Source organism: Nicotiana sylvestris, chromosome 10 (assembly GCF_000393655.2).
Source record: "Nicotiana sylvestris chromosome 10, ASM39365v2, whole genome shotgun sequence".
In the NCBI taxonomy this organism is placed as follows: Eukaryota; Viridiplantae; Streptophyta; class Magnoliopsida; order Solanales; family Solanaceae; genus Nicotiana; species Nicotiana sylvestris.
The window spans coordinates 17487104-17510478 of NC_091066.1; the positions used below are offsets into that span (position 1 = coordinate 17487104).

The window sequence follows — 23375 nt, forward strand, 5'->3', positions numbered from 1 at the left end:
TGCAAAATGGCACCGAAATCGAAGCAACAAACCATCAGCCTCTGTCTCAAAAACACGCATAATGATGACGCATGTGGAAGTAACGTCATTTCCCGACAAGACACACCACCCAGGATATCGTTGAACACGGTAACCTTCCATTGTTAGCCAAACCATTGCGATTCATAAACCAAATTTCTCTGCAGGTGTGGGCGATGTCAGCTTATCAAGGACGCATCAAGCCGCAACCTCGACAAGCGGAGGTACTAACTATATAAGTCCAAATTTAGATGACCACAGTTACTGACGAATACGACAAGGGACGAGATCCTTACGACATGGCGTCCTGTGGCCGTTGAAGACGGCGACAACTGACAGCGGTTAGAAGACTCGAATATTCTTTATGCTATATATTTTAGGGTTCAAGAGGAGGTTTTCCCTTATAAATAGGAGGGAAAGACTTTGTAAAGACTACTGACTTTTGGCTAAGAGCATCCATTGTAATATCTTTCTATATTCAAAGTTGTCATATTGATGCTTAATCATTTGGTTTCATAATATCAAGAAACATTATTCATCTTATTCATCCCTTGCATCTTTCAATCTAGAGTTTATTATACTTGGTTGAGATTTACCTCTTCATCTTCTCTAATTGATTTAATCAAAAAGGTTTCAAAATCTTTTGGGTCAAACAGTATCTGAACTTGAAACCTAAAGCAATTTTTAAATCTCCTTTACTAGGATTTTCTATCTTGCCAAGGGGTTTCAATAATTTATATAACCAAAAATTTTGTTTCAACCCTATTTGCACGATATAGTTTTCCCTCAAAGGGAATTCAATAGAACCCCTTCCTCCAAAGTAATCTCTGGGCACACACTGACACACGTGTATATAAATATTTTTGAGTATTAAGTACAAATATTATTACAAGGTTATATATATTTATGCAGTCACATCACATAGTTAATATTACAACTTCATTGTGCACCAATTAGTAGCATAAGCTCAGATGCAAATCTCAGAAAATTTTCTCCGTAACTTTTTATAACAGGTTCACTGCTCCTAGAAGAATTAAGGAAAACAAAAGAAGAAAGGGAAAAGAAGGGAATCGAGTAAGAACTCAGGAAAGATGCCACGTGGCCAAAAAGACACCAATTTATCCCCGCAACATAACCTTTAGCTTCTGCCATATTGTTAGAACTAGGCGTGTGCAAATCCAAAAAAACGCACCAAATCGAAAAGTCAAATCAAATCGATTAAAAAATTATATTAGGGTTGATTTGATTTGATTTGATATTGAGTAAAAAAAATTCGAATCAAATCGACATATAAATATATAATTTTTATATATATTTTTAATAGTTTATATAGAATTTTCTTTAAAAAAATATCTAGAAATATTTAAGATTCTTTTACGGGATACAATATTTAATAAAATATGAAGTGCTTCATATTTATTAACCTTAAATAATGGGTTGTATGATTACTTTCTTATCTAGTGTTACTGAAATGCGTTAATCTCTTTGTTCTTCCATATTCATATGTCAAGATATATTAAATTCTTATATTTTTTTCGAATTTGAAGTGGTTATTATTATTTAGGTATCATATTGATATTTATGTTCTATTACTAAATTCGGTTAACCTTAAAAGTGTACATCAATGAAAAATTATTGTCAGACAACAAAAAAAAAAATAATTATCATGTGTTACTAAGTAGATTCTCCCATAAGAATATTTAATAGATAATATGTTTGTCAATTTTTAAATTTTTACTAAACATATATTTACTTATCAAAAATTTAACAAAATAAGATTGAAACAATATTTAAGTAACAAAAAATCGAAAAACCCGCCAAAACTGAACCAATCCAAACTGATATAGTTGGTTTGGTTTGGTTTGATTTTGATAAAAATCGAACTAACCCGGTCCATGTACACCCTTAGTTAAAACATACGACAAAAAGAAAGAAGAAAATGCCGTGATAAATTGTTCCTCGTTGTTCTATATGCCACATGGCATTTCAGGGAGTAATAATTCCAATTAAACGAGCATTAGGAGTTGGGGCGGCAAAATGGTTAAAAGAAAACAGTTAACAACCTATATTATCCACTGAAAATGGGTTGGATAATGAACTTTTTAAAAATGGGTTAAATATGGATAAGAACCATATCATCCATTTAGAAAATAGATAACCAGTGAATAACTAATGTGTTTAACTTTTACATTTATAAAGCCTCAAATTGGGGGTTCCTCAAGTTTGGGTGACGAAGAATTCTCCAAAAGTGATCATATTCAAGAAGTCACGAATAATATGGGTAACCATATTATTAGTCGGTTAACCTATTTTTTATCCGTATAAAATATGGGTCGGATCAGATAATTTATCTATTTTTTCATTACCCGTTTTCGATCTGAACCATATTCAACCCGACCCGCCTGTTTGCCACTCCTAATTAGGAGTAGCAAGTCCCTTTTTTTTAAAATAAGACGTATTCTTGCACATGAAAAACTACTCCAGATCCATAATAAGTGATCTTTTGGCCTTTTTATTTGTAAGGCATAATCAAGAAGAAATTAATCTTATATTTTCAAATCTACCTTTATTTACATATTCCAATGTATTAAGTTAACAATATGTAAATTTTTAGTGTAATTTAGTCAGAATACTTATTTTTTCTAAGAGTAAGTATTTTCTTAAAGGGTGTGCCATAGGTAGGGGTGCTTATCGAGCGGATCGGGAGGATAACTATACTTAATGGTTCGACTTATCGGTTATCGGATTATAACTATAGTAATTCGCTAGCCATCCAATAAGACAATGGGCGGATTGGTATCGGATCAATGATTATCGGGCGGTTTATCCGCCGAACTAAATAGAAAATTTTTGAACAATCAATACCAAATGGGTAAAGAATAAAAATAGAAAGTCTACCTTGACTCTACTCTCTAGCGATAAAGTCTATCGTTTCGAGGAAAGATTCTCCCTTGAATTCATCGAGAGATTGCAATACGCTTTTTGTTCGTATATCATTTGATCTACCATGCACCTTTAACTCTTTTCTTAAATCTGTATCTTGGGACTTGTAGTCAATCAAAATCAATTTGAAAAGAATGTTCTTTGTCGATTGGTTCTATGAAGTTCTCGCATCGCTTGGTCTGTGGTAGAAAGAGGCTAAGATCTTGTTTTTAGGCCTTGCAAATGCCGGCAAAACTACCTGTAACGATCCGACCGGTCTTTTTAAGAATTAACGCCCCGATCCCTTATTAACTGCTTTTCTCGCATTTATTTTTGCTATTGTGAATTGCCAGAAGGATTCATTTGGAGTTTCGGAGTGTTTTGGGACACTTAGTCCCTAAATGAGTGCTTAAACTTTAGATTTTAGACCGTAGTTGGAGCAGTGTGAAGACGGCCTCAGAATGAAATTTTGTTGGTTCTGTTAGCTTTGTTAGGTGATTTCGGGCTTAGGGGCGTATTCGGATTGTGTTTTTGAGGTCCATAGATAATTAGGCTTGAAATGCCGAAAGTTGAAATTTGGAAGTTTCCGGTTCGATAGTGAAATTTTGATATCGGGGTCGGAATCCGATTCCGAGAGCTACAACAGCTTCATAGTGTTGAATGTGATGTGTGTGCAAAATTTCAGGTCATTCAGACGAGGTTTGGAAGTTTTGGAATCCTTAGGCTTGAATCCGATGGTGATTTGGTGTTCCGACATTGTTTGATATGATTCGAGGGTTGGAATAAGTTCGTATGATGTTTTACGATTGGTTGGCATATTTGGTTGAGGTTCCGAAGGCCTCGAGTGAGAGTTTCGGGTGCTTAACGGAAGTTGAATTGGACTTAGGAAAATCTGAAGCTGGCTGAACCTGTCATAATCGCACCTGCGTGTATGGGACCGCAGGTGCGGCACCGCAGAAGCGGTTAAGGGACCGCAGGTGCGGTCTAAGAAAATGTTGCAATTGGTCGCAGATGCGGCCCAGGTACCGCAGAAGCGGCACCGCATCTGCATGTAGGAGGTTGCAAGTGCGGAAATTTGGGCTTTAACGAAAAGTCGCAGGTGCGGTTCAATTGCCGCAGAAGCGGTATCGCTAGTCAGAAAAAATGAAGAAACGAGGGTTTGAACTCAAAACTTGGAAAAACGATTTGGAGCTTGGTTGAGGGCGATTTCTCGAGTGGTTTTGAAGAAGAAGCTTTGGGTAACGATTTCTATCTTGATTTTGATCTTAAAACATTAATCCATTGTTGTTTTTCTCTTCTAATTAAGGAATTTAGGGGTAAAAGTTGTGAAATGGGAGAAAAATTCCCCAATTGAAAATCCGGGATTTGAGTGAGATTTTGACGTCGGATTTTCATGATTTTTGTTCGAGTGTGTTCGTGATTGATCGGGCGTTCTGTATTTGTAAATTTTATCCAATTCCGAGACGTGGGCCTGGGGGACTTTTTGGGCGATTTTCTTAATTTCGCGTGTTAGCTTCGAATTAATTAGTGGAATTAGTTACTTGAAGTTATATTTATATTATGAAATTAATTTGAATAGATTTGGGCCATTTGGAGTCGGGAACTCGTGGAAAGAATATGATTTTGAGTTGATTGAGCTGGTTCGAGGTAAGTGGCTTGCCTAACCTTGTGTGGGGGAACTCCTCTTAGGATTTGGTATTTTGTTATATAAGTGTCGTGTGCGTGAGGTGACGAGTGCGTACACGTGCTAATTATTGAAATCCCGTTTTCATTAAGCTAATACTTATGTTTTCTTGTAATTTAGCAAATACTCGTACTTGAAACCTCTTGTTTAGATTAGGAAAAGCATGCTTACATGACTTAATTGTCTTTGCCTTAATTACCTACTTGTACTCTGTGCAGCATGTTAGAGTAGAAATTTCCTGTTTAATTCTTGCATAGAACTGTCTATTCTTCTGAGATAGTTGTGTGTTTACTTTGGGACTACGGGACGATATCTCGGAAGATCTCCCTACTTTTTTACTTTGGGACTACGGATCGGTATTCCGGCAGATCCCCCTGCACATTTATGATCGGGACTACGGGACATCACCCGGTAGATTCCCTGTACTGAATATTTAATTTGGGACTACGGATTGGTATTCCGGGAGTTTTTCTTGCACATTTATGATTTGGACTACGGGACGATATCCCAGGAGATCCTCTGGACATTTACGTTTGGGAATACGGGACGATATCCCGGGAGATCCCCTATTGTTATTTCTGTGTACTGAGTTAGATTCTTTCTGTGATTTTATTCGTTATAGACTGTTAGCACTTTAATTACGTATTCTATACTGTTTTGCCTTATTTTTCATCTATAATCAGTAGGGCCCTAACCTTCTTCGTCACTACTCGACCGAGGTTAAGCTTGGCACTTACTGAGTACCATTGTGGTGTACTCATGCCCTTTTCTGTACATGTTTTTCGTGTGCAGATCCAGGTTCTTCGGCTCAGCCATACCATCAGTGAGGCTAGGCGATCTTCAGAGACTTCGAGGTATATCTGCCACGTCCGCAGACCGAGGAGTCCCTCTCTATTCTCCCCTCTAGTTTTAGCTCTCGTGTATTTACTTTTGTTTAGACATTCTGGAGTTGGAACACTTGTAATTATTGAACAGGTTGTGATTCATGAGATTCCGTGTTTTGGGAGTTGTTTCAGATTGAGAGTTTATATTTGTATATGCCGAGCGGCATCTTAAACGTTTTATTTATATTTTATCCGCAGTTTTTGGCTAGTTTTATCTTTCTTTTCCTTTTTCCGCAAATTGTTAGACTTACCTAGTCGTAGAGACTAGGTGCCGTCACGATAGTTCACGGAGGGCGAACTCGGGTCATGGCACTACCACAATAGACTATATCGCTAGAGAGTAGAGTCAACTACCACAGTGTTTCAATAGTATTTTATATACATAGAGGTAAAAGTGTAAATATAAAAATTCTTAACGGATTAACGGTTTACCCGATAAGAAAATTGAGTAAACCGCCCCAAAACTGTTAAGTCGTTAATTATAAAATTTCAATCCCTTTACCATCCATTACCCCGATAATCTGATACCAATAAGCCAATAATCCATCAGTTCGGTTAACAGTTTCGATTTGGATTTGAACAGTCCTAGCCATAGGCCAAAATATCACTTATTATGGACGAGAGAGTAAAGTAGAAAATTATTTTGAACATTGTTTGATCTTTTATTGAATATTTAGATACAAGTAACAACGTTAAACCAAAGAAAAGCAAAGAAGACCAAGAGGATGGAATAAGAAAGGTTTCTGTTTCTTTATATTTCCTTACCCCCCCCCCCCCCCCAATTATTCCTAGCTAGAGTTTCTCTGCCTTAGTTATTCTTAGAGGGGTGTTGTCTTGTCATGTGATAATCAGCACTGAAAACCATGAAACTACCTCTATTTATCTTCACAGAATGGCTACTTCCCATTAATTCTAACTCTCCTTGCCCTTTCTGATATAAATTGCCAACAAAGTCATGAGTTGCACTTGCACTTGAGTTCTTTGATTTTTTCTTAACCACGATATCTTCAACTTTCTTCACGTCTTTCCTCGTGTAATTCCTTCTATCTGTCAACAATTTTCTAATTCCTGCATTGGTGACTTCAACATATGCTGGTACACCTTCCAAAACTTCCTGAGATTTCAAGAACCGTCACTGTTTCTAATCTCATTTTTAGTATAACACAATTTCTTCTTGAGATTAAAGACATACTACTCCCTCTATTTCACATTTTATGTGATATTACTTTTAGGGATGCCTTGGTGTAAATGGTAAAGTTGTTGGCACGTGACCAGGAGGCCACAGGTTCGAGCCGTGCAAACAGCCTCTTGCAGAAATGCAGGGTAAGACTATGTATAATAAACCCTTGTGGTCCGACTCTTCCCCGGACCTTTTACATAGCGGGAGCTTAGTGCACCGGACTTTTTTTTTTGTTTCTAGTCTGTTCCAAAAAATGGTTACATTTCTATATTTAGATATAATTTAAAAAATTTATTTTATAATTAATGACATGCTTTTATAGCAAAAGATGTCATGAATTTCACGGCCACAAGTTTGAAAAGTTCTCATTTTCCCCTTAAACTTAGTGGCGGCCACTCAACATCACATACGGAAACAAAATAAAATCATTTAATACCTTTTCCTCACTCAGATATCTCATTCCTGCCATGGCTAAACCATTTTCAGCTTCATGATCAGCAACAATTATTGGGTTAACTGCAGAAGGCATGCACACGAGGGACAGAAGCTTAAATATCCCCAAGAAGGAAATGCTTTCTTATGTTAGAGAATTTAATATTCATATTGAAGTGTGGAAAAAAAGAAAAAACATAGTACCTTGGTCAGTATGAGCAGTAGAATCCTTCACCAATAGGAAAATGAACGCCTGAACAAGCATAACATTATTAAAACACAAGGACACCATTCTTTTTACCTTTAATTTCCTTCTAAGAACAAGAGGCAGATTTGTCTAATGTCTTAAAGTCCAAAGCCAAGTCAAAGCACAATATGTTTTTTCTTGATCCAAAAAAAGAAAATTTGAAGCTTAATTCAATAGAAAAAAGAGATATAAGTGTTTAATATATAGGTTGAAAAGTGGAAGATGGCATTTTGGTTGGTTGAAAATTCAGAACGTTAGGTAAAAGCATAAGCATGGAATGAAAGATACATATGGTTGTTTAATTCCTCCTATTTTCCGCCATGCATGCGACGAGGTTTAGTTTGTTCTGTTTTCCATTTTAATGCATCCTCAATTAATCTTCTTTGTATTTCAATGATGAATTTTTTGGCAAATTATTAAAGAAGGTTTCTTATTACAATTACTAGGAAGAAAGTGGATTTGATTTTTGAAAGTACAAGAGGGGATTGAATTGTAAATATTTAAACTTAATCGCTTATTAGTTGACTAATTTATTGAGTAGTCGATTAAATATGATAATTCAACAGATATAGTAAAAGAAAGTAAATTGCAGAAAGTAAATGCAGGAATTAAAGACACCGGGATTTTATACTGGTTCGGATTCAATGTGAATCCTAGTCCAGTCCCCTTGGGTTGCAAGGGAGTTCTCTTTTAGTAAATGTGTTTCTCCGAGTACAGTTGTAGTGAATTTGCACACAATTTCTCTAGCACTCGTTTTTGATACAATGTCTCACCAGTGTTATGCTCTCTTTCTTTCCCTGACTTGTTACACAGCAAATCTTAGTGAACTTCAATGTTTGTTTGCAGTAGAATAAAGAGAGTGATTTTGGTTCGATCAAAGTATATCAGACTAGGGTTTAAGGCGGGATATAAATACTTTGATGGATGGTAGAGGCTTTACAACCCAAGAGATTTGATCCTTGAAAAGAAATTGATTCTTTCCAAGAATAAGATAGTAAGCCATTGTTTCTCTGTGATTTCCTTCCTTCAGCAGAGATACGAGTGAAGACTTGCTCCTTGATTGTTTGTCTTTCCAAACTTAGTCGTGTACCAATCTTCTCATAACTTTCGATCTTCCGGGATGCTGCCCCTGAATTGTGCCTTAACTTAAGGCTTGCTTGATTCTCTCCAACGTTGCTCTTTGTTGATTGATTTGCTGATTGGATTTCGTCCAGATTTGCGATTCCTTTCCTTAGTTGTCCAGATTTGCTGATTGTATGGTAACCTTTGCTAATTGATTTCTTCTCTTATTCATCATGATTGACTCCAGCATTCTTGTGGTATCTTCTTGACTTCTTGTAATTCATTTTCTGCACATGTATATTATTTGCATCATTACAACTGGATCTAGCAATCTCTCCCTTTTTGATGATGGCAAAATAATATAGTAATAAAAAGAAGTAAACACCAGTCGACTTTCCTATGTTTTACTCCCCCTTAATGTATGCAGTTGACTTGACTGGTCCATGATACTCCCCCTCAATGGATGCAGTCGACTAGACTGTGACCAATTCGACTTCTCCGTTGTACCTGTAAAAATACATATGCTACCTGGACAATATAGATTTTCTCCCCCTTTTTGTCATCAGCAAAGAGGGAATAAGACGAGAACTAAAGAGATAGCATTAAAACTAAGGAGGTAAAGTGAATATCTAACTGCTGGGAAGACAGCCCACAAAAGCATTACAGCAAAAAAATAAAAGTCATCCAAAGGCTGAAAACACAGCCCAAAACCAACAGAAAACAAATTGTCTTAAAACAACCACACTAGCGGCGCAGGAAATAGGTAAGGATGTTGCAGATGGCCTCCTTTAACTATTCGAAGCTTGCATTCGCAGAGATGCTCACACCATCCAACCTGTCATGAATCTCCCTGAAAGCTTTGACAGCATTCTCCCTCACTCTGAGAATAACAACTCTAATTTTGGACACGTCAGACCCTGTTTCTTTGGAAATAACATGAATGTCACCAACAGTAGACTGAGTAGTTGTGAGAAGGTTCTTGATTTTAGAGAGTTGAGAGTTAAAAGCACGAAGCTTTTCACTGAGCTCAGAACTATCAAGATTAAGTGGAGGAACAGAGGGTGAAGGTTTGGGTTCTACAGGGGCCTGCTTTGCTTCACTCTCGCTCTTCTTAACCCAGGAGCCCTTGATATTCACATAGCCCATACTAGCAAAGGCTCTAGAATTGTAGGACTTGGAGATAGTGATGAAAGGATAGTTGGACAGGGAAATTTGATGGGCTTCCAGAATATGAGTGATTGTCATGCCATAGGGTAGACTAGTGGGATCTTCAGCACTCTCGATCATGAAATTGATAACCCAGGAGGAAAGCTTGATTTTGAGTTTGGTTACAAGGCAATAGACAAAGAATGTATCTCTTTGAGAGAAGGTTGAAAAGGAGCCAGTACGAGAAAGCAAAGTGGTTGCCACAATGTGGGCCAGAACCCCAGTTTCGAAACTAACATCACTAGGACCTAGTTGGTTTGGAAGGAATTCAGAGGGACACTCAGCAATACACGGTTTGGCTTGGTCAAAAGTAATTTCGAAATCATCAGGCCAGATGTTTTTAAACAAAGTAGGAAAACCAGAACAACGACACTGAAAAAGTGAGTCAAACAGGGCACAATCAAGAACAATGCGCTTACCTAGAACTAGAGATTCCAACCTATCAGGTTTACTAGAACGAAGATTTGCATAAAAAATTTTGACCAGGGGTTCATATACCTTAGGCGGAGGAATAGAGAAGAACTTTGTCCACCCTTGATAAACGAAAAAGTTCTTTGACCTTACAATTTAGGGCTTCCATGTCATCAAGATCGACAACCCTTCCATGAGCAATGGGCTTGTCTTTTAGAGCAATAAAAAAATCCCTATTTGGGGAATCCCAGAAATTTAGGTCAGATTCAAGAGAGATAGAGAAATCAACCTTTGATTTCTTTGGAGTGGACGAAATAGGGGGTTCTTCCATGGGTCGCTTGCCTAAAGCCTTTCTTCTAGAAGTTGTGAGTGTTCAGAAAAATCTCCCTGAGATGAGGCGAAGCCTTCAGAGTGATCAGACCTAGGTCTACTTGTTCAGGGGGCGGAGAAAGGGGTTTTGCTCTGGAACGGGTGCTCTTTCTGGTGGAAACAGAGGGATTTTTGGAGTGTTTCACCATGGTAGAGAAGGAGCTTTGATTGAAACTTTTGGAGAAGAGATGGAGATGAGAGTGATTGAAGGAGTTTTCTGTCTTAAGAAGGGGGTTTTGACGGTTGAGTACGGGAAAGGAAAAGTTGTCAGTTGAGAAGACGTGATGATTGGCTTTCAATCTTCGAACTGCAAACTGATGTGAAAGAAGTGAAAAGAGAGGCAAAAAACGGAGGCGTAATTAAAGCATGGAAAAAGAACAATTATAGCAAATAAAATTAACTGAGCACATAGGTCCTAAGAGTTATTAGAAGTGCAAATAATACCAAGTAAATTTCTTAAAGTACAAAATCTCTCTTCTAATAAAGGCTTAGTAAAAATATCAGCTAGTTGAGCAGAAGTTCCAACAAAAGATATTTCTATGTCTCACTTAAGAACATGATCTCTAATGAAATGATGCTTAATATCTATATGCTTTGCTCTAGAATGATACACAGGATTTTTCGAAAGACAAATAGCACTAGAATTGTCACAAAAAATTTGTATAGGCTTAAACGAAAGTTCATAGTCACCCAAGTGATGAGACATCCATAGTAGTTGTGCGCAACATTGTCCAATAGCAATCTATTCAGCTTCCGTAGTGGACAATGCGTCTGATGCTTGCTTTTTACTATTCCAGGATATTAATGCCTTTCCTAGTAATTGGCATGTACCGCTTGTGCTTTTTCTGTCCTCTTTATCACCTGCAAGGTCAGCATCTGAAAAATCTTCTAATTTAAAAGAGTTAGAGTGAGGATACCATAATCCATGAGATACAGTTCCAATGAGATATCGAATGATTCTCTTTACAATAGTCAAATGTGACTCATTGGGAGCTGACTGAAACCTGGCACATTTACATACACTGAACATGATGTCTGGTCGACGTGCTGTCAGATACAGTAGTGATCCAATCATTCCACGATATTTGATTTCATCAACAAGAGTGCCCTGTTCATCTTTGTCTAGATTCGTAGAGGGGCTCATTGGAGTGCCAATTGATTTTGCATTGCTCATACCAAATTTTTGAATCGGATCTTTTGTGTATTTGGTCTGACATATGAAGGATCCTTCTTCAGATTGTTGAATTTGTAGCCCAAGGAAGAATGTGAGCTCACCCATCATACTCATTTTAAATTCGCTTTGCATAAGATTTGAAAATTCCTTGCACATAAGAGGGTTAGCACTACCAAATATAATGTCATTAACATAAATTTGAATAATGAGGTTACCTTCTGATGATCGTTTAATAAACAGGGTAGTATCAATTATACCTCTTATAAAGCCATAATCAACAAGAAAGGTACTTAGCCTCTCATACCAGGCACGTGGAGCTTGTTTCAACCCATACAGTGCTTTAGTGAGCTTGTATATATGGTATGGGAATTTTGAATCTTCAAAGCCTGGAGGTTGTTTCACAAATACTTCTTCATCAACGAATCCATTTAAAAAAGCGCTTTTAACATCCATTTGGAACAGCCTGAAACCTTTTAAAGATGCGTATGCCAAAAGAATTCGTATAGATTCCAAACGAGCTACTGGGGTGAAAGTTTCATCATAGTCGACTCATTCTTGTTGTGAGTAGCCCTGAGCAACTAGTCTGGCTTTATTTCTTATGACCTTTCCATCTTCGTTCAATTTGTTCCTAAACACCCACTTTGTTCCGATTACAGACACATTATCAGGTTTGGGTATTAGTTTCCACACTTGATTCTTGCTGAACTGATCTAACTCCTCTTGCATGGCTTGCACCCAGCTTGAATCTTTCAGTGCTTCCTATATCTTTTTTGGCTCAATTTGAGAGATCAAACCGATATTTGCTTTCTTTTTGAGAGCTGCCCTAGTTTTCATTCCTTCGTTTGGATCTCCTATAATGAATTTTTGAGGATATTCAGGATCGCTTCTCCATTCATTTGGACAAACTGCTTTTGTAGTCGACTCGATTTGTAGATCTGGCATATTGCTGTTATTTTCACTAGTTGACTCAGTCGCAGTCGGTGTATTAATCGACTCTTATGATTCGCCTTTTTCCTGAGCTTCTTGAGTTTGATCTTCGTCACCTGCAGTAATTCCTTTCTCGACCAAGGGATTATTTTCATCGAATATAACATGTACAGATTCTTCCACACATAAAGTATGTTTATTATAGACTCTAAAAGATCTGCTATTTAATGAATAACCTAGAAAAATACCTTCGTCACTTCTTGGATCAAACTTTCCAAGATTATCCTTACCGTTATTGTGAATGAAACATTTGCTCCCGAAGGGATGAAAGTAACTGATATTTGGACGTTTACCTTTCCAAAGTTCATATGGGGACTTCTTCAGTATTGGCCTTATGAGGCAACGGTTGAGGATATGACATGTTGTACTTACACCTTCTGCCCAGAAGTGGTTTGGAAATGAGTGTTCTAGTAGCATGGTTCTTGCCATATCTTGGAGGGTTCTGTTCTTTCTTTCCACAACCCCATTTTGTTGTGGTGAGCGTGGTGCAGAGAAATTATGAGTGTATCCCTGATCATTACAAAAATCTTCAAATCTCTGCTTTCAAATTCTCCTCCATGGTCACTCTGATTCGTCTTTAATAGCACATCCTGTTTTCTTAAACTTTACCTCATATCCTGATTCGCAGAGTTGACTTATGATCAAGAGGTTGTAGTTGAGGCCATCAACGAGATAAACTTCAGTAATGTCACAATTGTTATTAAAGGGAATTGTTCCAGTACCAACTATTTGCCCTTTGAATCATCCCCAAATTTAATACTTCCTCTATCGATTTTTGTAACTTCTTTGAATAGGTTTTTGTCACCTGTCATATGACTGGAACACGCACTGTCTAGATACCATTTTCTTTTGCGGCTTACTCTGTGGTGTTCCTGCAAGACAAGATGATTACTTTCTTTTAGGTACCCAAGCTTGCCTGGGTCCTGGAGGGTTAGTGTTACTAGGTTCAAAACTTTTTGGTTTCCAAACCCATCCTGACACATTTGATTTACGAAAATGACAAAAGGAATATTTATGCCCACTTTTATTACAGCAATGACACTTAACATCAGACCCGCTTATAGATCTTTCATAGGTATTGGAACTAGTCGACTTGGTTCTAGCAGGTTCTTTTCCAGTTGACTTGTAAGTCGTCTGGTTTGACCTAACAGAACTGTGACTGGTGGATTTGCGCATGTTGTTGAGCTGCATTTGCAAATCCTCAAACTCTTCTTGAAGTACTTCCTTTTCGATTTCACATAATTCATGTTTGAGTTTCCAGTCTTTAACCTCCCTAGTGAGTCTCTTAAGTTCATTCATCATTTTTTGAAACTCTTTCAAGGTTGAATCAAAGATATCCTGCAATTCATTATATCTTTCACAGTCATAAGATCTTACCTCACTAGTTTCACCTTGTGCCATGAAACAATTTTCATTTTCGTCATCTGAAACATCTTCATTTGTCCAACATCCTGAAGTTTTGTTCATTTCATTTTCCAGAATTGTCATGAAGCAAAGATTTGTTATTTCTTCATGGTCAGAGTCATCCTCATCGCTCCAGCTTCCGAAGGATTTGTTCTTGTTGAAGCCTCTAGAGATCTTCCTCTTTAGTTCTGGGCATTCAGTTTGAATATGCCCAAATTTTCCACATTCGTAGAATTTTCCATCATTCTTATCCTGTTCGTTGTATTGCCTGGATCGTTTTGGTGGAAACCTTCCTTTCTTTGTGCTTCTGTATCTTCTCATTAGTCCATCCATATTTCTAGACATCATAGCAATCTCTTCTTGCAGAGCTTCAGGATCATCAATTTCATTTTCAGCCATTTCAGTAGAGGTTTTGAATGCAACTATTTTCTTTTTCTCCTCTTGATTTGTCTTTTTGAGATGTGTCCTTTCAAAGGCAATTAGTTCTCCTCGTAGTTCATCATAGGACAATTTGTTTAGGTCTTGAGATTCTAGTGTGACTACTTTGGTCTGCCAAGTGGTTGGCAAACATCTCTTCAATGGATTCTCCTTCTTTCATTGAGAAAAGTTCGTAATCATGAACCAGCATGTTGATATGTGTTTCCTTTACTTTGTTGGTTCCCTCATAGGTGACCTCAAGTTTGTCCCACATCTCTTTGGTTGTGTCACAACTTGATATTTCTCGTATTCTTCACCACTTATAGCGTTATGAAGCAAATTTCTCTCCTTGTTGTTCACTTGTACTACTTCCAGTTGCTCCTTTGAGTATGAATCTATATCTCCAGGGTCAGCAAGTGGTGGAGTGCTAGCTGGTAGGGGATAGTTTCCCTTTTTGATGACTCTCCAGACTTTGATATCGTAAGCTTTAGCAAAGATTTTCATTCGTACTTTCCAGTGAGAGAAATGTTGTCCATTGAAGTATGGTGGTCTAACTTGTGAAGTTCCTTCCTGAAAAAGAGCTCCTATGATAACCTGATTTGCCATGATCTTTTCTCACAAGCTGTTAAGCAAAAGTAAAATGTGAGCCTAGCTCTGATACCAATTGAAAGTACAAGAGGAGGGTGAATTGTAAATATTTAAACTTAATCGTGTATTAGTTTACTAATTTATTGAGTAGTTGACTAGATATGATAATTCAACAGATATAGTAATAGAAAGTAAATTGCAGAAAGTAAATGCAGGAATTAAAGACACCGGGATTTTATACAGGTTAGGATTCAATGCGAATCCTAGTCCAGTCCCCTTGGGTTGCAAGGGAGTTCTCTTTTAGTAAATGTGTTTCTCCGAGTACAGTTGTAGTGAATTTGCACACAGTTTCTCTAGCACTCGTTTTTGATACAATGCCTTACCAGTGTTATGCTCTCTTTCTTTCCCTGACTTGTTACACAACAGATCTTAGTGAACTACAAATTTGTTTGTAGTAGAATAAAGAGAGTGATTTTGGTTCGATCAAAGTATATCAGACTAGGGTTTAAGGCGGGATATAAATACTTTGATGGATGGTAGAGGCTTGACAACCCAAGAGATTTGATCCTTGGAAAGAAATTGATTTTTTCCAAGAATAAGATAGTAAGTCGTTGCTTCTCCTTGATTTCCTTCCTTCAGCAGAGATACGAGTAAAGACTTGCTCCTTGATTGTTTGTCTTTCCAAACTTAGTCGCGTACCAATCTTCTCATAACTTTCGATCTTCCGGGATGTTGCCCCTGATTTGTGTCTTAACTTAAGGCTTGCTTGATTCTCTCCAACGTTGCTCTTTGCTGATTGGATTCCGTCCAAATTTGCGAGTCCTTTCCTTAGTTGTCCAAATTTGTTGATTGTATGGTAATCTTTGCTAATTGATTTCTTCCCTTATTCATCATGATTGACTCCAGCATTCTTGTGGTATTTTCTTGACTTCTTGTAATTGATTTCCTGCACATGTATATTATTTGTATCATTAAAACTGGATCTAACAATTTTGAGATCACAACTGTCTTTAATTAAGTGACTAAAATTTGGAAATATTCTCTGAGTTTAGATAATAAGCTTAATTAAAACAAGACTTTTCTTTTCAATGATATAGTCATCGTCAAAGAATTTGGACCATTAGTTATTGCGCAAATTTTGTAATATTAAACATGGATTAGTATTTGCTGAATAAATTTTGTAGTTTGTGACACATGGCTTCTGATACTTGTTATCTCATGTTTTTTCTTTACAAGTATGGGTATCAAATAAGCAGGTTGGGCCAATTTTGGGCATGTCAAAATGAGGTTAAAATAGCACGGGCTAGCTAGTTTTTGGACTGGTCATTCAAAAATAGCCAGCATTTGCAAAGTGATTGAAAAATAGTCACTATTTTGCTACAACAGGGACCGGTCCAGCATAATATACTGGAGTTCGGTGCACCTGTGTATGAATTTCCAGCATATTATGCTGGAACTCCAACACGCGGAAAATTCCAGCATAATATACTAGAGATAAGAGCACCTGTGTATGAACTTCCAGCATATTATACTCGACTGGTATATTATACTGGAACTCCAGTATATTATGCTGGAGTTCCAGTATACTTATGCCGGAACTCCATTAGAATATGCTGGAGTTCTAGTATACTTATGTTGGAATTCCAGTATATTATGCTGGAGTATTTTCTGGATTTTGAACAGTGTTTTCGTCCAGATTTATCTTTACATGAAAAGTGGCTAAATTTCGATTACTTTTGAAACTATGGCTATTTTTGAATGACCACTTGTAAATCTAGCTATTTTTGAATTTCTCCCCAAAATGAGTTGAGTCAATAAATGGGCCGACTAACAACCCGCCCAAAAGTACTTGGACTGACATTGGCTGGGTCAAAATGGGCTAAAATTTAGGTCATAGCCAAACCCGTCCAACTCTTACCAAGCCTTAATTAATATGTGATATTTTCGTACGAATTGTATAGTTACTAAATAAGATTTTTTTCTTCTTTTTTTATGGTCATATATAACATATCAACAAAAACAAATTACTCCCTCTGTTCGCTATTACTTGTCCACTATACTAAACATTTTTACTTTTACTTGTCCACTATACTTTCAAGAGAAAGATAATTTTTTTTTCTTGTTTTACCCTTATCATTAACTACTCATTCCCCCAAATCATTTCTGAAGACTTTTGAAAATGTTATCATTATTATGAGTAAAATTATAAAATACATACTTCATTTATTTTTTCTTAAAGGGAGTGCAAAGTCAAAAGTGGACAACTAAAAGTAAACGGAATGAGTATTTCTAAGATATTGGCAAAATTACTCATGGATCATTTTGGGCTAAAAATCAACCTAACTTTAAATGGGTTGAGATGGTTGAGTTCAAGAAAATGGACAAGTCAATAACCAACCTAACCTTGGGCAGGATGAGCGAGTCATTTGGGCTTGGGCCAAATTTGACAGCCCTACTTGCAAGCATGATGGTTTGTGGTCATCTAACAAGTTAAACGTTTATGTATCATTGCAAAGCACAAAGGGACACACAGCAGACTTGCAGAATAAGGAGAAAGAAAATCCTTTGGACATAGGAACAAAAATACAGATTATCCAACATTAATTATTTTTAGAAAGACAAAAAAGGACAACTGCCAAAACCTCTTTACTCAGGTATAATGAACTATTGTGCCTTCTATCACATTTTGACAAGAAAAAAATTGAAAGCTCGAAGACTTAAAATACCAATCACAGTTGTTGTTGATGCTTGCTAGGCAGTACCTACAACAAATATATAAACTTTTCCATAAATAAACAGAGAGACATGAAATACAATGATATAAAGTGATATACACTGCCATCAATAATACTCGATGAAAAAATACAATGACTATGTAGTACTAGACGGTGACAACCACAATTTAAAAGTGTATAGCCACAAATTTACAAGCAGCAGCTTATTTTCTGCATAATTATGCTTCTAACATCAACTATGATATACATTGAGATACATAATTATACAGTAAATATTTCGATACCTGCTTTCACTTAACCTATGCACCTTAAACTAAAAAATTTCCTTTACTGCCAAGTGCTTCATGACTTTGACTATCGTAGCTTTATCTTTATAAATATGACCTTCTTTTACATCTATGTGTTGAGCGTCACTTATTATTGTATTTTCATCAGATTCTGTATCCTACCAGTCTTCTCAATTCCCAAACTCAATCATATTAATTGTATCGCCAATGTATCTCTCCTCTATAACTGCGTTTTGTGCACATTCTGAGGAAATCACAGCAGAATTTGAATTGCAGCAGATCATGTTCATATCCTTTTTACTCGATGTTATACAAATGGGATATATTGTAAATTTTGAGCTTATTTTCAGCTCAAGATATACACATACACACATATTATTGTGTATCACTATTGGTGGAGAAACGTTTTGGATAGTTATTTGATTTCAATAACAGTAACTTATGGTGGATTCTGTAGCATGCTAAGATGTTTATATGGATGAATAATGCATCTGTGAACTAATCCAACATGTCTCCTCCCATCACTCAATGGGTGGAATACTTTGAAATCAATTTGTCAACATGAATTACTATATCATCTATGCGAGGTCGGACTGTCGCTTGAGGCTGAAGCATCCATGTCACAAACTGGTGAAGGGCGTCGGGATATGAAGTATTAGGTTCAGTTGGCCACTTTATTTGTGCATTTACAATAGCCAACTGCAGACTTTCATCAGATTCCTCAAATGCATACTCGAAAGGAGATACTCCATACCTGGAGATAGAAAAGATGTGAAATTATTAATTATCTTTTCATGGAAACAGACATACTCAAACACCAATTCACAGTTAAAGATATCCAAAACCAGTTCAAATATGCATGTCATGAGCTTCTTTACCTTGTATTGGAGAAGAAATAAATGCTGAAAACTTAGCTTGATGTTTGGATAAAGCTACCATGCATGAAAACTACTAGCAGATATCACTTGAGATTCAGAATACATACAAGTTCAACCCTAATAATACGCCTTCTCATAAAAAAATGGAGCACCTCAGTATTACAGTTTCACTTGACCGGAACCCTTATGGAGTTCGATAATGACCTTCATCTAAAACCAACATTTTATTGAGAAAATTATTACTGTCTAATTCCAACATTGAATGATGATTTAGCCAATCTGTCCCACCAAATTACTAGGCAACTCAGCACCAGACCAAAATTCAGAATGCTAACCGAAATACTAATTCTAATTTCTATGTATATATAAGTCAAATGCAGGACATTTCATTCTTGAGTTGACTTAACTACATGACTTGATCAAACTGCAAATCAATTTATTAGACAATGTTGATGCAACTAACAGATATGTCAACAAGTGAATAAAGATATTTTCTTTTGGGCAGCAAAGGCTACAAATAACTGCAAAAGAGTAGAGAGAAGTCTTACATTATTGCAAATAAAGTACAACCTAATGACCAGATATCAGTTCTTTCATCAATATCACATTGGCTTGGGCAATCCCACAATTCAGGCGCGCGGAAAGGTGCTGCAACATGCTCAGATGCCCATTCCTAAATAACCCAGTACCACAGAATGAAATCAGATGAAAAATATGCACCAGAATGGCTTAAGATGAGAACAATAAGAAATAGAGCCAACAAAGAAAGCAATATTTATATGTTAGTACAGTAAAATAGCGATAGAATACTCCCTGACCAGATTCACAATAAGGAAAATACGTGAAGCTTGCAGGCATACGAGAGCAGAAGATACATTTGTAATATAAGAACCACACTAACCTGCAACTGTAGGGCCTCCGAACGAGAACAAATTTGCCTTCTTGCAGGACGTGCATTTCCAAAATCCATTAATTTTGCGAGAGGTGTCTGTCCTTTCTTATGCGTTAAAAGTACATTAGCAGGTTTGACATCATTATGTGCATAGGGTGGATCAAAATTATGCATATGCTTGAGACCTGCACAAAGCTGCACAAAAACCTTTTTCAGTATATCAATTTTAGTTTTCATAATTGCTTGAGCACCTGACCCTTATTTATTTTCTCTCAGAAAATGATAAGATGTTCTTGTGCATAGCGTACTGATTATTATTCACCTGACGAAATATTTGAAGCACCTCTGAAGTGGAAAAGAACTCCTTCTTTGCTTTCATGGTTTTGGCATTATCCAGTAATGTCCCATCCAAATGGACCGGAAATAACAAGTATGCCTCATGCTTCTTGGGCTGATCTTGTGAGGCCTATCCAACATTCAAGTAAAATGAGATCTTTAGAGAAAATCCAGTGATAAATGAAGATATCATAGAGGAAAGGGAACAAAGAAAAGAGAGATTGGCATGCCTATAGTGTTCAGAAAAAGCAGAGCGTGTCTTTTCATAAGTGACAAATGACAACTTGCTCAAACATGGTTCTCATACCCCAGAAGCAGAGAGGTGTATCATCTCAATGAGACATGTGAACCCTCTGTGATTGGTAGCAACTCCCCTCCCCTTTTCCTTTGCCCCTCGTGAAAAGAATGGAACTACAGGATACACTTCTTTGACAATTCACATGTGACTTCTTTATATTTAGCATTTCACCTCCATCTTAAGAGTGAAGTGAGGGAAATACTTTACCACTGGTTCAGTTACTTGAAACACATCTAAAAACTCCTGGAATGGCAAACGATAAATGCTGTGCATGCGTTCACCTGCTTTGCAGGATATGCATTCTTAACTTAATATGTCGGCGAATTAATTGTGAAAAGCCCAATTGCTTAGAAATAGCAAATTACTAAATGAAGAAATAAGAAACCGCTGCGATAATTTTCTTTTCGATGTGCAACCGAAGCAAGTGCCACGGGGTTTCAGTAATTACCTTGACTGAAATGATAGCATGATCCAAGAGAGGAAGGAGATTGGGATGGCTAAACAGAGAGGAAACTCGGATCTCCTCTTTCACCAACTCCAACTGTTCATTGTTCTGAATAAGAACTTTCTTCATAGCATAAGTTCCATCATCTAAACATTCAGATGCAACGCATTATGAACACGATATGTAAAAATGACAATTTACAAATTTTTAATAACAAGAGAAATATGAAAATACATCAATGCACAAAAGTTTGTACTATTCTTTTCAAAGACAAAGAATCATAAATCTGACAACACCAGCCACCAAACGCCCATAAGCAAACAATATATGACCAGCTAGGAAAATTATTGCAGAACTAACTTTGCCATTTAGAGCAATGACAATAAAGCCACCCAGAGACAAAAGAAACATAAAAGGCAAAGGATAAGATTCCAAGGGACTATCTTCTTTTCAATTTCAAACAGTTAAAATATGTACATAAAAGAAGTGCTCAATTTTATGCAATTTTTTTCCTGATTACAAAACTTGGGCTAGGGAGGAATATTGCACAAACCTGCAGTAGGCACTACGCTGTGAGCAAGTCAAGAAGCAGATATCTAATTGCACAAAGAATAAGTAAATTCTGGGAGTTTATATGCCTCTAATGGATCCAGAAGACAAATAACATCTGCCTAACCATTCTAACATCAGCTTATAGATCAAAATTCTTTTCTCAAGATGATCACTCTATAGAAACATCTAATACCCAAGCTAAGTCGCAGTTTTTCCACAAGCAAAGGAAAGAAAACATGGATAGTAGCAAACATCCCAGTTCCTCACAAGTTCCAGATCCCTAATTGGAACCACAGGGACATGAAAAGATCAAATCCACAGAGCCAATTGATACAGAACCTCCCCACATGATCATTGACAACTACAACTAATATGAATCATAAACATTTTGGAACGGGCAAGAAAACCTATTATTCACAAATCTAACCTAATAGTCAACAGCAACAACTACCAATATGCCTCTATCTGAATTAGCTGGTGTGAGGTATAAGAACTCTTAATCCATTATGCTCAATCTAGACCCATTTACAAATCTGACCCATTTCTCAGATCATAAGGAAAATGCACAAATGTCCCTAAATGAAACTTCCTACTATACACAAATCTGATCCAACTGTCAGATTCCAGAAAAAGAAAAACTATCACAACCAGAATTTCCTATTATTCACAAATCTGATCCCATTGTCTTCATCAACAACTACTCAACTATCCACCTCGATCCCAAAACTAGTCGGAGTCAGAATCCTCAAACTTCACTCTGCTCCATTGACCCATTTTACAAATCTGACTGAATTGTCAACTGACCAAAAAAATGCTGATTAATGGAACTTCCTATCAGTAACAAATCTGACCTGATTGTCAATACAAAAGAAATGAAAAGTGCTAATAAATGGATCTTCCTATTATTCACAAATCTGATCCAATTTTCAGCATCAACAACTACTACTATGCCTTTATCCCATACTACCAATTACTATATGAATCCTCGATATGTATTCACTCCATTTGGATAAAATTGCATATAAATCGAACTATGGGCATATGTAATTTCAATTTTAGATTAAAAATTCAGTAGTAATACGTACCAGAGACAAGAGAAGGGTCTTTCAATTTCTTAGAAAAGCTAGGGATAGAAGGGTCAGAGATAATCTCCTTGACGATGAACACATTGTCCAAACCACCTTCCCCTAATTGCTTGAGAATCCTGAACCGATTCTCATTGATCCAAACATCCCCTCCACCATTTGCGCCGTCGTACAAAGCATTCAGTCCCGAGAACGAGCATCCCATTTTCTTTGTTTTCTCAATCAAATGGTCAGCTCTTCTCGTTCTCTCTCTGACTTTTGAGAGAGATTTTTTTTTTTCTCCTTTTTCTCTGGATCTCACTCTTTTCCTATGTCTTAAATGGTGTGTTTGAGATTTGGGACACAATTGATGTGATGCTTGTAGTAGAAAGTAGAACAACTGTACAAGGTAACTTCTTTCTCGGATCTACATGTGTTTGCGTACGTAATTTGTTGATTTTTCTTTTTCAGTGTCAACGCCATACCTTCCATTCCCATGGGCTTGAGAGGTAATTTGGTTTAAATATAGTAAGGACCGATAATTAAAAATTAGTTAGCGTTTTGCAGAGCGAACCAAAAATAACCACTATTTTGTTGAAACATAGAAAGTTCTAGCATAATGTGCTGGATTATAGAGCTCTTACATATTAAGTTTTAGAATATTATGTTGCAACACAAGCACACAGAGAGTTCTAACATAATATGCTGGATTGTAGAGCTTCTACGTAAGAACTTGCAGCATATTATGTTAGAGCTCCAACACGTTATCAAATTCCAGCATATTATGCTGGAGTCTCGTGGAAATGACACCAAGTAGCCACATTCAAGCATGGTGTTTAATTTATATCCACAATTTATAATGTATTTAAAGATTAGCCAATTTCGCTCTAACTTCAGGACACA

General features: G+C 36.8%; 3 protein-coding genes across 3 annotated transcripts; all 3 read right to left on the bottom strand.

Moving 5' to 3' along the window:
* Positions 1-6286: 6286 nt before the first annotated feature.
* On the bottom strand, positions 6287-7522 carry LOC104233494 (uncharacterized). The gene is made up of 3 exons (XM_009786892.2): positions 7325-7522; positions 7125-7204; positions 6287-6622 (listed from the first exon to the last, which is right to left on the bottom strand). Exons 1-3 carry the CDS (start codon positions 7410-7412, stop codon positions 6317-6319), a joined length of 474 nt encoding a protein of 157 aa, XP_009785194.1. The 5' UTR covers positions 7413-7522; the 3' UTR covers positions 6287-6316.
* Positions 7523-12138: 4616 nt separating this feature from the next.
* LOC138879056 (nucleoporin nup211-like) lies at positions 12139-15003 on the bottom strand. Its single transcript, XM_070158630.1, has 3 exons — positions 14692-15003; positions 13483-14571; positions 12139-12348 (listed from the first exon to the last, which is right to left on the bottom strand). The coding sequence occupies exons 1-3, from the start codon at positions 15001-15003 to the stop codon at positions 12139-12141; spliced, it is 1611 nt and encodes a 536-aa protein (XP_070014731.1).
* Positions 15004-18298: 3295 nt separating this feature from the next.
* Positions 18299-22913, bottom strand: LOC104244850 (uncharacterized). The gene is made up of 6 exons (XM_009800353.2): positions 22494-22913; positions 20860-21002; positions 20100-20243; positions 19787-19972; positions 19434-19558; positions 18299-18761 (listed from the first exon to the last, which is right to left on the bottom strand). The coding sequence occupies exons 1-6, from the start codon at positions 22696-22698 to the stop codon at positions 18533-18535; spliced, it is 1032 nt and encodes a 343-aa protein (XP_009798655.2). The 5' UTR covers positions 22699-22913; the 3' UTR covers positions 18299-18532.
* Between the last annotated feature and the right edge of the window lie 462 nt (positions 22914-23375).

Coding starts and splice junctions, on each gene's coding strand:
- LOC104233494 (XM_009786892.2), bottom strand. CDS start 7,412: ATGGTGTCCTTGTGTTTTAATAATGTTATGCTTGTTCAGGCGTTCATT. Junction 7,205..7,324: donor TACTGCTCATACTGACCAAG/GTACTATGTTTT, acceptor TGCCTTCTGCAG/TTAACCCAATAATTGTTGCT. Junction 6,623..7,124: donor GATATCTGAGTGAGGAAAAG/GTATTAAATGAT, acceptor TTGAAATCTCAG/GAAGTTTTGGAAGGTGTACC.
- LOC138879056 (XM_070158630.1), bottom strand. CDS start 15,003: ATGGCAAATCAGGTTATCATAGGAGCTCTTTTTCAGGAAGGAACTTCA. Junction 14,572..14,691: donor AAGAATACGAGAAATATCAA/GTTGTGACACAA, acceptor TCTCAATGAAAG/AAGGAGAATCCATTGAAGAG. Junction 12,349..13,482: donor CAGGACCCAGGCAAGCTTGG/GTACCTAAAAGA, acceptor AAAAAGATATAG/GAAGCACTGAAAGATTCAAG.
- LOC104244850 (XM_009800353.2), bottom strand. CDS start 22,698: ATGGGATGCTCGTTCTCGGGACTGAATGCTTTGTACGACGGCGCAAAT. Junction 20,244..20,859: donor ATGCTATCATTTCAGTCAAG/GTAATTACTGAA, acceptor AATGTTGGATAG/GCCTCACAAGATCAGCCCAA. Junction 19,559..19,786: donor CGGAGGCCCTACAGTTGCAG/GTTAGTGTGGTT, acceptor TGGGTTATTTAG/GAATGGGCATCTGAGCATGT.